General features: G+C 46.8%; 1 protein-coding gene across 5 annotated transcripts in view; it reads left to right on the top strand.

Moving 5' to 3' along the window:
- The window catches only part of LOC129851280 (transcription cofactor vestigial-like protein 4), a 116,080-nt gene that overhangs the window by 48,378 nt on the left and 53,778 nt on the right, over positions 1–13,924 (top strand). For 4 of the 5 annotated variants that reach the window (XR_008758952.1, XR_008758953.1, XR_008758951.1 and 1 more), the window contains exon 1: positions 10,904–11,418. The exons of the other annotated variant lie outside the window; for it this stretch is intronic. Coding sequence is in view for 1 of the 4 variants with exons in the window: in XM_055917706.1 (XP_055773681.1) it covers positions 11,337–11,418 (82 nt within the window). In the remaining 3 variants the exon portion in view is untranslated. Of the gene's footprint in view, positions 1–10,903; positions 11,419–13,924 lie in introns of those variants that run through there. 5 annotated transcript variants of the gene reach the window in all.

Raw genomic sequence — 13,924 nt, 5'->3', positions numbered from 1 at the left:
TACTAGTCCAACTCTCTATCCACTAGGCTACCTGCTGGTTACTAGTCCAACTCTCTATCCACTAGGCTACCTGCTGGTTACTAGTCCAACTCTCTATCCACTAGGCTACCTGCTGGTTACTAGTCCAACTCTCTATCCACTAGGCTACCTGCTGGTTACTAGTCCAACTCTCTATCCACTAGGGTACCTGCTGGTTACTAGTCCAACTCTCTAACCACTAGGCTACCTGCTGGTTACTAGTCCAACTCTCTATCCACTAGGCTACCTGCTGGTTATTAGTCCAACTCTCTATCCACTAGGCTACCTGCTGGTTATTAGTCCAACTCTCTATCCACTAGGCTACCTGCTGGTTACTAGTCCAACTCTCTAACCACTAGGCTACCTGCTGGTTACTAGTCCAACTCTCTATCCACTAGGCTACCTGCTGGTTATTAGTCCAACTCTCTATCCACTAGGCTACCTGCTGGTTATTAGTCCAACTCTCTATCCACTAGGCTACCTGCTGGTTATTAGTCCAACTCTCTATCCACTAGGCTACCTGCTGGTTACTAGTCCAACTCTCTATCCACTAGGCTACCTGCTGGTTATTAGTCCAACTCTCTATCCACTAGGCTACCTGCTGGTTACTAGTCCAACTCTCTATCCACTAGGCTACCTGCTGGTTATTAGTCCAACTCTCTATCCACTAGGCTACCTGCTGGTTATAAGTCCAACTCTCTATCCACTAGGCTACCTGCTGGTTATTAGTCCAACTCTCTATCCACTAGGCTACCTGCTGGTTACTAGTCCAACTCTCTATCCACTAGGCTACCTGCTGGTTACTAGTCCAACTCTCTATCCACTAGGCTACCTGCTGGTTACTAGTCCAACTCTCTATCCACTAGGCTACCTGCTGGTTACTAGTCCAACGCTCTAACCACTAGGCTACCTGCTGGTTACTAGTCCAACTCTCTATCCACTAGGCTACCTGCTGGTTATTAGTCCAACTCTCTATCCACTAGGCTACCTGCTGGTTACTAGTCCAACTCTCTATCCACTAGGCTACCTGCTGGTTATTAGTCCAACTCTCTATCCACTAGGCTACCTGCTGGTTACTAGTCCAACTCTCTATCCACTAGGCTACCTGCTGGTTACTAGTCCAACTCTCTATCCACTAGGCTACCTGCTGGTTACTAGTCCAACTCTCTATCCACTAGGCTACCTGCTGGTTACTAGTCCAACTCTCTATCCACTAGGCTACCTGCTGGTTACTAGTCCAACTCTCTATCCACTAGGCTACCTGCTGGTTACTAGTCCAACTCTCTATCCACTAGGCTACCTGCTGGTTACTAGTCCAACTCTCTATCCACTAGGCTACCTGCTGGTTACTAGTCCAACTCTCTAACCACTAGGCTACCTGCTGGTTACTAGACCAACTCTCTATCCACTAGGCTACCTGCTGGTTACTAGTCCAACTCTCTATCCACTAGGCTACCTGCTGGTTATTAGTCCAACTCTCTATCCACTAGGCTACCTGCTGGTTACTAGTCCAACTCTCTAACCACTAGGCTACCTGCTGGTTACTAGTCCAACTCTCTATCCACTAGGCTACCTGCTGGTTACTAGTCCAACTCTCTATCCACTAGGCTACCTGCTGGTTACTAGTCCAACTCTCTAACCACTAGGCTACCTGCTGGTTACTAGTCCAACTCTCTATCCACTAGGCTACCTGCTGGTTACTAGTCCAACTCTCTATCCACTAGGCTACCTGCTGGTTACTAGTCCAACTCTCTAACCACTAGGCTACCTGCTGGTTACTAGTCCAACTCTCTATCCACTAGGCTACCTGCTGGTTACTAGTCCAACTCTCTATCCACTAGGCTACCTGCTGGTTACTAGCCCAACTCTCTATCCACTAGGCTACCTGCTGGTTACTAGTCCAACTCTCTATCCACTAGGCTACCTGCTGGTTACTAGTCCAACTCTCTATCCACTAGGCTACCTGCTGGTTACTAGTCCAACTCTCTATCCACTAGGCTACCTGCTGGTTACTAGTCCAACTCTCTAACCACTAGGCTACCTGCTGGTTACTAGTCCAACTCTCTATCCACTAGGCTACCTGCTGGTTACTAGTCCAACTCTCTAACCACTAGGCTACCTGCTGGTTACTAGTCCAACTCTCTATCCACTAGGCTACCTGCTGGTTACTAGTCCAACTCTCTATCCACTAGGCTACCTGCTGGTTACTAGTCCAACTCTCTATCCACTAGGCTACCTGCTGGTTACTAGTCCAACTCTCTATCCACTAGGGTACCTGCTGGTTACTAGTCCAACTCTCTATCCACTAGGCTACCTGCTGGTTATTAGTCCAACTCTCTATCCACTAGGCTACCTGCTGGTTACTAGTCCAACTCTCTATCCACTAGGCTACCTGCTGGTTACTAGTCCAACTCTCTATCCACTAGGCTACCTGCTGGTTACTAGTCCAACTCTCTATCCACTAGGCTACCTGCTGGTTACTAGTCCAACTCTCTATCCACTAGGCTACCTGCTGGTTACTAGTCCAACTCTCTATCCACTAGGCTACCTGCTGGTTATTAGTCCAACTCTCTATCCACTAGGCTACCTGCTGGTTACTAGTCCAACTCTCTAACCACTAGGCTACCTGCTGGTTATTAGTCCAACTCTCTATCCACTAGGCTACCTGCTGGTTACTAGTCCAACTCTCTATCCACTAGGCTACCTGCTGGTTACTAGTCCAACTCTCTATCCACTAGGCTACCTGCTGGTTACTAGTCCAACTCTCTATCCACTAGGCTACCTGCTGGTTACTAGTCCAACTCTCTATCCACTAGGCTACCTGCTGGTTACTAGTCCAACGCTCTAACCACTAGGCTACCTGCTGGTTACTAGTCCAACTCTCTATCCACTAGGCTACCTGCTGGTTACTAGTCCAACTCTCTATCCACTAGGCTACCTGCTGGTTACTAGTCCAACTCTCTATCCACTAGGCTACCTGCTGGTTACTAGTCCAACTCTCTATCCACTAGGCTACCTGCTGGTTACTAGTCCAACTCTCTATCCACTAGGCTACCTGCTGGTTACTAGTCCAACTCTCTATCCACTAGGCTACCTGCTGGTTACTAGTCCAACTCTCTATCCACTAGGCTACCTGCTGGTTACTAGTCCAACTCTCTATCCACTAGGCTACCTGCTGGTTACTAGTCCAACTCTCTATCCACTAGGCTACCTGCTGGTTACTAGTCCAACTCTCTATCCACTAGGCTACCTGCTGGTTACTAGTCCAACTCTCTATCCACTAGGCTACCTGCTGGTTACTAGTCCAACTCTCTATCCACTAGGGTACCTGCTGGTTACTAGTCCAACTCTCTAACCACTAGGCTACCTGCTGGTTACTAGTCCAACTCTCTATCCACTAGGCTACCTGCTGGTTATTAGTCCAACTCTCTATCCACTAGGCTACCTGCTGGTTATTAGTCCAACTCTCTATCCACTAGGCTACCTGCTGGTTACTAGTCCAACTCTCTAACCACTAGGCTACCTGCTGGTTACTAGTCCAACTCTCTATCCACTAGGCTACCTGCTGGTTATTAGTCCAACTCTCTATCCACTAGGCTACCTGCTGGTTATTAGTCCAACTCTCTATCCACTAGGCTACCTGCTGGTTATTAGTCCAACTCTCTATCCACTAGGCTACCTGCTGGTTACTAGTCCAACTCTCTATCCACTAGGCTACCTGCTGGTTATTAGTCCAACTCTCTATCCACTAGGCTACCTGCTGGTTACTAGTCCAACTCTCTATCCACTAGGCTACCTGCTGGTTATTAGTCCAACTCTCTATCCACTAGGCTACCTGCTGGTTATAAGTCCAACTCTCTATCCACTAGGCTACCTGCTGGTTATTAGTCCAACTCTCTATCCACTAGGCTACCTGCTGGTTACTAGTCCAACTCTCTATCCACTAGGCTACCTGCTGGTTACTAGTCCAACTCTCTATCCACTAGGCTACCTGCTGGTTACTAGTCCAACTCTCTATCCACTAGGCTACCTGCTGGTTACTAGTCCAACGCTCTAACCACTAGGCTACCTGCTGGTTACTAGTCCAACTCTCTATCCACTAGGCTACCTGCTGGTTATTAGTCCAACTCTCTATCCACTAGGCTACCTGCTGGTTACTAGTCCAACTCTCTATCCACTAGGCTACCTGCTGGTTATTAGTCCAACTCTCTATCCACTAGGCTACCTGCTGGTTACTAGTCCAACTCTCTATCCACTAGGCTACCTGCTGGTTACTAGTCCAACTCTCTATCCACTAGGCTACCTGCTGGTTACTAGTCCAACTCTCTATCCACTAGGCTACCTGCTGGTTACTAGTCCAACTCTCTATCCACTAGGCTACCTGCTGGTTACTAGTCCAACTCTCTATCCACTAGGCTACCTGCTGGTTACTAGTCCAACTCTCTATCCACTAGGCTACCTGCTGGTTATTAGTCCAACTCTCTATCCACTAGGCTACCTGCTGGTTACTAGTCCAACTCTCTATCCACTAGGCTACCTGCTCCACCAACATTGGATGTTAAGGTCCTTTTTTCTTTTTTTTTTTTTTTTTGCTGGATCCTTGTAGAATTTTCACCCATTTTCAGTCACTTTAGTGTAAATGTAATTGCTAAAATATACGTAAGTGTTGAATGTAAAAGTAAATCTGTTTATTTTTTTATTTTTGGATAACCAGGGACACACTCAGACATAATGTTTAGTGAGTCCTCCAGATCAGAGTCAGGATGGATGACCAGGGATGTTCTCTGTTTAGTGAGTCCTCCAGATCAGAGGCAGTAGGGATGACCAGGGATGTTCTCTGTTTAGTGAGTCCTCCAGATCAGAGGCAGTAGGGATGACCAGGGATGTTCTCTGTTTAGTGAGTCCTCCAGATCAGAGGCAGTAGGGATGACCAGGGATGTTCTCTGTTTAGTGAGTCCTCCAGATCAGAGGCAGTAGGGATGACCAGGGATGTTCTCTGTTTAGTGAGTCCTCCAGATCAGAGGCAGTAGGGATGACCAGGGATGTTCTCTGTTTAGTGAGTCCTCCAGATCAGAGGCAGTAGGGATGACCAGGGATGTTCTCTGGTTAGTGAGTCCTCTAGATCAGAGGCAGTAGGGATGACCAGGGATGTTCTCTGTTTAGTGAGTCCTCCAGATCAGAGGCAGTAGGGATGACCAGGGATGTTCTCTGTTTTAGTGAGTCCTCCAGATCAGAGGCAGTAGGGATGACCAGGGATGTTCTCTGTTTAGTGAGTCCTCCAGATCAGAGGCAGTAGGGATGACCAGGGATGTTCTCTGTTTAGTGAGTCCTCCAGATCAGAGGCCGTAGGGATGACCAGGGATGTTCTCTGTTTAGTGAGTCCTCCAGATCAGAGGCAGTAGGGATGACCAGGGATGTTCTCTGTTTAGTGAGTCCTCCAGATCAGAGGCAGTAGGGATGACCAGGGATGTTCTCTGTTTAGTGAGTCCTCCAGATCAGAGGCAGTAGGGATGACCAGGGATGTTCTCTGTTTAGTGAGTCCTCCAGATCAGAGGCAGTAGGGATGACCAGGGATGTTCTCTGGTTAGTGAGTCCTCTAGATCAGAGGCAGTAGGGATGACCAGGGATGTTCTCTGTTTAGTGAGTCCTCCAGATCAGAGGCAGTAGGGATGACCAGGGCTGTTCTCTGTTTAGTGAGTCCTCTAGATCAGAGGCAGTAGGGATGACCAGGGATGTTCTCTGGTTAGTGAGTCCTCTAGATCAGAGGCAGTAGGGATGACCAGGGTTGTTCTCTGTTTAGTGAGTCCTCCAGATCAGAGGCAGTAGGGATGACCAGGGATGTTCTGTGTTTAGTGAGTCCTCCAGATCAGAGGCAGTAGGGATGACCAGGGATGTTCTCTGGTTAGTGAGTCCTCTAGATCAGAGGCAGTAGGGATGACCAGGGATGTTCTCTGTTTAGTGAGTCCTCCAGATCAGAGGCAGTAGGGATGACCAGGGATGTTCTCTGTTTAGTGAGTCCTCCAGATCAGAGGCAGTAGGGACGACCAGGGATGTTCTCTGTTTAGTGAGTCCTCCAGATCAGAGGCAGTAGGGACGACCAGGGATGTTCTCTGTTTAGTGAGTCCTCCAGATCAGAGGTAATATGGATGACCAGGGATGTTCTCTGTTTAGTGAGTCCTCCAGATCAGAGGCAGTAGGGATGACCAGGGATGTTCTCTGTTTAGTGAGTCCTCCAGATCAGAGGTAATATGGATGACCAGGGATGTTCTCTGTTTAGTGAGTCCGCCAGATCAGAGGCAGTAGGGATGACCAGGGATGTTCTCTGTTTAGTGAGTCCGCCAGATCAGAGGCAGTAGGGATGACCAGGGATGTTCTCTGTTTAGTGAGTCCTCCAGATCAGAGGTAATATGGATGACCAGGGATGTTCTCTGTTTAGTGAGTCCTCCAGATCAGAGGTAGTAGAGATGACCAGGGATGTTCTCTGTTTAGTGAGTCCTCCAGATCAGAGGCAGTAGGGATGACCAGGGATGTTCTCTGTTTAGTGAGTCCTCCAGATCAGAGGTAATATGGATGACCAGGGATGTTCTCTGTTTAGTGAGTCCTCCAGATCAGAGGCAGTAGGGATGACCAGGGATGTTCTCTGTTTAGTGAGTCCTCCAGATCAGAGGCAGTAGGGATGACCAGGGATGTTCTCTGTTTAGTGAGTCCTCCAGATCAGAGGCAGTAGGGATGACCAGGGATGTTCTCTGTTTAGTGAGTCCTCCAGATCAGAGGCAGTAGGGATGACCAGGGATGTTCTCTGGTTAGTGAGTCCTCTAGATCAGAGGCAGTAGGGATGACCAGGGATGTTCTCTGTTTAGTGAGTCCTCCAGATCAGAGGCAGTAGGGATGACCAGGGCTGTTCTCTGTTTAGTGAGTCCTCTAGATCAGAGGCAGTAGGGATGACCAGGGATGTTCTCTGGTTAGTGAGTCCTCTAGATCAGAGGCAGTAGGGATGACCAGGGTTGTTCTCTGTTTAGTGAGTCCTCCAGATCAGAGGCAGTAGGGATGACCAGGGATGTTCTGTGTTTAGTGAGTCCTCCAGATCAGAGGCAGTAGGGATGACCAGGGATGTTCTCTGGTTAGTGAGTCCTCTAGATCAGAGGCAGTAGGGATGACCAGGGATGTTCTCTGTTTAGTGAGTCCTCCAGATCAGAGGCAGTAGGGATGACCAGGGATGTTCTCTGTTTAGTGAGTCCTCCAGATCAGAGGCAGTAGGGACGACCAGGGATGTTCTCTGTTTAGTGAGTCCTCCAGATCAGAGGCAGTAGGGACGACCAGGGATGTTCTCTGTTTAGTGAGTCCTCCAGATCAGAGGTAATATGGATGACCAGGGATGTTCTCTGTTTAGTGAGTCCTCCAGATCAGAGGCAGTAGGGATGACCAGGGATGTTCTCTGTTTAGTGAGTCCTCCAGATCAGAGGTAATATGGATGACCAGGGATGTTCTCTGTTTAGTGAGTCCGCCAGATCAGAGGCAGTAGGGATGACCAGGGATGTTCTCTGTTTAGTGAGTCCGCCAGATCAGAGGCAGTAGGGATGACCAGGGATGTTCTCTGTTTAGTGAGTCCTCCAGATCAGAGGTAATATGGATGACCAGGGATGTTCTCTGTTTAGTGAGTCCTCCAGATCAGAGGTAGTAGAGATGACCAGGGATGTTCTCTGTTTAGTGAGTCCTCCAGATCAGAGGCAGTAGGGATGACCAGGGATGTTCTCTGTTTAGTGAGTCCTCCAGATCAGAGGTAATATGGATGACCAGGGATGTTCTCTGTTTAGTGAGTCCTCCAGATCAGAGGTAGTAGAGATGACCAGGGATGTTCTCTGTTTAGTGAGTCCTCCAGATCAGAGGTAATATGGATGACCAGGGATGTTCTCTGTTTAGTGAGTCCTCCAGATCAGAGGCAGTAGGGATGACCAGGGATGTTCTCTGTTTAGTGAGTCCTCCAGATCAGAGGTAATATGGATGACCAGGGATGTTCTCTGTTTAGTGAGTCCGCCAGATCAGAGGCAGTAGGGATGACCAGGGATGTTCTCTGTTTAGTGAGTCCGCCAGATCAGAGGCAGTAGGGATGACCAGGGATGTTCTCTGTTTAGTGAGTCCTCCAGATCAGAGGTAATATGGATGACCAGGGATGTTCTCTGTTTAGTGAGTCCTCCAGATCAGAGGTAGTAGAGATGACCAGGGATGTTCTCTGTTTAGTGAGTCCTCCAGATCAGAGGCAGTAGGGATGACCAGGGATGTTCTCTGTTTAGTGAGTCCTCCAGATCAGAGGTAATATGGATGACCAGGGATGTTCTCTGTTTAGTGAGTCCTCCAGATCAGAGGTAGTAGAGATGACCAGGGATGTTCTCTGTTTAGTGAGTCCTCCAGATCAGAGGCAGTAGGGATGACCAGGGATGTTCTCTTGATAAGTGTGTGAATTGGACCATTTTAATGTCCTGCTAACCATTCAAAATGTTACGAGTACTTTTGGTTGTCAGGGTAAAATGTAAAACATTTAAACAAATGTATGGAGTAAAAAGTACATTATTTTCTTTAGGAATGTAGTGAAGTAAAAGTTGTCAAAAATATAAAAAGTAAAGTACAGATATAGAAGTGTGCTCTTCACAGATGAATACCGGTTTCAACTGTTTCGGGGCAGATGGCGTGTTGTGGGAGAGCAGTTTGCTAAGTGCCCCATGGCAGCGGCGAGGTTATGGTATGGGCAGGCATAAGCTACGGGCAACCAACACAATTCTATTTTATTAATGGCAATTTGAATACACAGAGATACCGTGACGAGATCTTGAGGCCCATTGTGGTGCCATTGATCCATCACCTCATGTTTCAGCATGATAATGCACGGCCACATGTTGCAAGGATCTGTACACACTTCCTGCAATCTGAACATTTTCCAGTTCCCGCCAATATTCCAGCGACTTCACACAGCCATTTGAAGAGCAGCGGGACAACAAACAGCCGAGATGGTGCTTATGTAGCGTGTGTAGTTGCTGGGTTTGTAGCGTGTTTGTAGCGTGTTTGTAGCGTGGTTCGTTCTGCGTTGTGTGATTTAATGAAGACACTGCCACACCTGGAGGTCTGCTGGTTGGATTTTTATTTGTTTTGCGCACGAAGAGACAACGTACAAAATGTTAGCCCTTGGCGCAGTCACAGCTCTCAGACACCTGAGCGAGCACATGGAAACTCACTCAAACACTGTCCCAAGTACCCACAGATTACAATAGGTACCCACAGATTACAGTAGGTACCCAAAGATTACAGTAGGTACCCACAGATTACAATAGGTACCCACAGATTACAGTAGGTACCCACAGATTACAATAGGTACCCGCAGATTACAATAGCTACCCACAGATTACAATAGGTACCCACAGTTTACAATAGGGACTCTAGCTAGTGAGCTCGATAAAACAATAACATACAATATAAGTATTTAACAAACCTTATGCAACCATAACAGCACATTGTATAACATCACCACGGTTTTATATTCTGCAATAGCAGAGCCGAGGACAACAAGGTCAGGCAAGAGAGAACGATCAGGGAGGTGGGGGGGGGGGGGGGGGGGTACAGTAACACAGATACCCCACGATGGACCAAACCAAAATTATACAACACTTTTACAATCAAGTGTATTTACAATATAGATATATAAAAAAAAGTGTTTGAACAAACAAAAAAAATTAACATTAGCTATGCAGCTGTAATGAAATAATAAGCATACTCTGAATTCTTATTGTTATTTATTACTTACTATTATGAAGGGATTAACATCCCTCCTTGACCTGGCCTATTTGAATTGGTCCTTGTGTGCAACTTGGTGCATATTCTAGTGGAACAACATCACACTGCTCCACATACGCCAGATACTGGTTGTTTGCTCTAAGCCCCCTACTGCCTATCAAGTCAGGAAGTAGTGACTCTGTTCCACTAGGGGGCAGCACAGCATCACTGTACATCGTAAGATATTTGGGTAATACCAGGGCATTGTTTTTTTCCCCCTCTCTCCTATCAAAACAAGAAATACTGTTGTATTTGGAGATTTGAGTCGTGTATTTTGAAGGACAGTTGTACCCATACAGAATTATAATAGCCAAACTGTCTTCAAGAAAACCACAGTTAATATCTGTGTGTTTGTAAGAAGGAACCAGGTTACATGTATTCTGAATAGAGTTGTCGTTGTATGTTATTTTCGCCAAGACGGCAGTATTTCCTGTCTCCCACATGATGTAGTACTCCTTGTTTTCTCTTTCTTACCCCTCTCTCCTCCTCCTCTCCTCCTCTCCCCTCTCCTCCTCTCCTCCTCCTCTCCTCCTCCTCTCTTCCTCCTCCTCTCCTCCTCCTCCTCCTCCTCTCCTCTCTCCTCCTCTCCTCCTCCTCTCCTCCTCTCCTCCTCCTCTCCTCTCTCCTCCTCTCCTCCTCCTCTCCTCTCCTCCTCCTCTCCTCCTCTCCTCCTCCTCCTCTCTTCCTCCTCCTCTCCTCCTCCTCTCCTCCTCTCCTCCTCCTCCTCCTCTCTTCCTCCTCCTCTCCTCCTCCTCTCCTCCTCCTCCTCTCTTCCTCCTCCTCTCCTCCTCCTCCTCCTCTTCCTCTCCTCCTCCTCTTCCTCCTCTCCTCCTCTCCTCCTCCTCCTCTCCTCCTCCTCTCCTTCTCCTCTCCTCCTCCTCTCCTTCTCCTCTCCTCCTCCTCTCCTCCTCCTCCTCTCCTTCTCCTCTCCTCCTCCTCCTCTCCTCCTCCTCCTCTTCCTCTTCCTCTCCTTATCCTCCCCTCCCCCTCCTCCTCCCCTCCCCCTCCTCCTCTCCTCCTCCTCTCCTCCCCTCCCGGCGCTGCCTGGCTCTGCATTTGGAAGGCTGATCTTCTGGGAAAAAAATCCCTGACATTTGAGGCGCTCGAAGGATTTCCCGAGCATGCCCAGTGGTCACAGCCTCCTCGGAGGAAACGGGTCGTAGCGAGCACAGCCTGCTGCGTGTCAGTGCGACTTTACAGCTGGCTGTAAGGTCAGGAACAACTGGCGTCTCTCTCGCTCTCTATATCATCTTTACAAGTATTTAAAAACTTCCTATGATTTTTATCGGGAGCTATTTTAAAAAAAAACGTTTTTCTTTGATTCGAGGAGTTTTATTTGCGCGCAGAAAAGTTTTTAGTTGACATCTGAGCGTTTAGCAGCTCAGTGTGGTCGACTCCTCCACGTCAAGTCGAGCTGAACTGTGGGCGCAAATCCCTTTTCCTTGCTACTCGGTTGGAAACGAAAAAGCTGGTCTTTTTTTTGCTAAACTGTTTAAATGCTTGTGAGGAAAATGGATCTGTTGAGCTATCAGTACCTGGACGAGATGAACAACAACATCGGAATACTTTGCTACGAAGGTAAACTATGTTTATACACGCGATCCATTGACAACGTAACGTATATAACGTTGCTGCTTACTTTGTCACCTATAGCAGGGATGGGCAACTTCTTGATGGGGTTGGGGACACACAAAAATCTCAACTCATCGTGAGGGGACGCAGTGGCTCACGGGTCTGCCTACCCACATCCATACCCACATCCATACCCACACATGCAGTCAGAGCCGGTCCTATCCTTTTGAGGGCCCTAAGTGGTATTTAGTTGCCCCCCCCCCCCCCCAGCTTGTGAAATACATTTAAGCAGCCCGTCTTTAAAGTGGAGAGAAATGTAGGTTTTAGAGTACATGTCCTGCATTTGTACACATTTAGCATCGGGACATAGATAAAATGTTGTGGTTTTTAAAGCAAGTTTGCTTCAGTTCAACACATTTTGCCATTGGGCGGAGAGAAGATATTGCAATTTTACAACTAATTTCATGCAATTCTACTCATTTTGTCATGGGGAGGAGAGATGTTTGTCAGTTTTTAATATGGTAACGATGCACAACCACATATCAGAATTACACCTTGTGGATACTGCTATTCTAACTCTCAACAGTTCAGGCCCTGACTGAGTTCTCCACTGGCAGCCAGTTGCCTATAACCCCTGGCCCATAAATCGGTTTTTGAATTTTAAATGTCCTGCCGCATAAATTCTCCTAACCTGCTACAAAAAAGTACAAAAAAATAACAAAATAAATCTACCTGTAGTGAAATAATCTACCTGTAGTGAAATAATCTACCTGTAGTGAAATAATCTACCTGGAGTGAACGGTCTACCTGTAGTGAAATAATCTACCTGTAGTGAAATAATCTACCTGTGGTGAAATAATCTACCTGTGGTGAATGGTCTACCTGGAGTGAAATAATCTACCTGGAGTGAAATAATCTACCTGTGGTGAATGGTCTACCTGGAGTGAAATAATCTACCTGTAGTGAAATAATCTACCTGTGGTGAATGGTCTACCTGGAGTGAAATAATCTACCTGTGGTGAATGGTCTACCTGGAGTGAAATAATCTACCTGTGGTGAATGGTCTACCTGGAGTGAACGGTCTACCTGGAGTGAATGGTCTACCTGGAGTGAAATAATCTACCTGTGGTGAATGGTCTACCTGGAGTGAAATAATCAACCTGTGGTGAATGGTCTACCTGGAGTGAAATAATCTACCTGGGGTGAAATAATCTACCTGTGGTGAAATAATCTACCTGTGGTGAAATAATCTACCTGTGGTGAAATAATCTACCTGTGGTGAAATAATCTACCTGTGGTGAACGGTCTACCTGTAGTGAAATAATCTACCTGTGGTGAACGGTCTACCTGTAGTGAAATAATCTACCTGTGGTGAATGGCCTACCTGTAGTGAAATAATCTACCTGTGGTGAATGGTCTACCTGTAGTGAAATAATCTACCTGTGGTGAACGGTCTACCTGTAGTGAAATAATCTACTTGTGGTGAAAGGTCTACCTGTAGTGAAATAATCTACCTGTGGTGAATGGTCTACCTGTAGTGAAATAATCTACCTGTGGTGAACGATCTACCTGTGGTGAAATGGTCTACCTGTAGTGAAATAATCTACCTGTGGTGAAATAATCTACCTGTGGTGAATGGTCTACCTGTGGTGAAATAATCTACCTGTGGTGAACGGTCTACCTGTAGTGAAATAATCTACCTGTGGTGAAATAATCTACCTGTGGTGAATGGTCTACCTGTGGTGAAATAATCTACCTGTGGTGAACGGTCTACCTGTAGTGAAATAATCTACCTGTGGTGAAATAATCTACCTGTGGTGAAATAATCTACCTGTGGTGAAATGATCTACAGTTGAAGTCAGAAGTTTACATACACCTTAGCCAAATACATTTAAACTCAGTTTTTCACAATTCAATCCTAGTAAAAATTCCCTGTTTTAGGTCAGTTGGTATCACCACTTTATTTTAAGAGTGTGAAATGTCAGAATAATAGTAGAGAGAATTATTTATTTCAGCTTTTATTTCTTTCATCACATCCCCAGTGGGTAAGAAGTTTACATACACTCAATTAGTATTTGGTAGCATTGCCTTTAAATTGTTTAACTTGGGTCAAATGTTTCGGGTAGCCTCCCACAAGCTTCCCACAATAAGTTGGGTGAATTTTGGCCCATTCCTCCTGACAGAGCTGGTGTAACTGAGTCAGGTTTGTAGACCTCCTTGCTCAAACACGCTTTTTCAGTTCTGCCCCAAAATGTTCTATAGGATTGAGGTCAGGGCTTTGTGATGGCCACTCCAATACCTTGACTTTGTTCTCCTTAAGCCATTTTGCCACAACTTTGGAAGTATGCTTGGGGTCATTGTCCATTTGGAAGACCCATTAGCAGGGATGGGCAACTTCTTGATGGGGTTGGGGACACACAAAAATCTCAACTCATCGTGAGGGGACGCAGTGGCTCACGGGTCTGCCTACCCACATCCATACCCACATCCATACCCACACATGCAGTCAGAG

The sequence above is a fragment of the Salvelinus fontinalis genome, chromosome 3, assembly GCF_029448725.1.
Source record: "Salvelinus fontinalis isolate EN_2023a chromosome 3, ASM2944872v1, whole genome shotgun sequence".
In the NCBI taxonomy this organism is placed as follows: Eukaryota; Metazoa; Chordata; class Actinopteri; order Salmoniformes; family Salmonidae; genus Salvelinus; species Salvelinus fontinalis.
The sequence above is the reverse complement of the archived record's forward strand: the minus strand, read 5'-3'. Positions and strand labels throughout refer to the sequence as shown.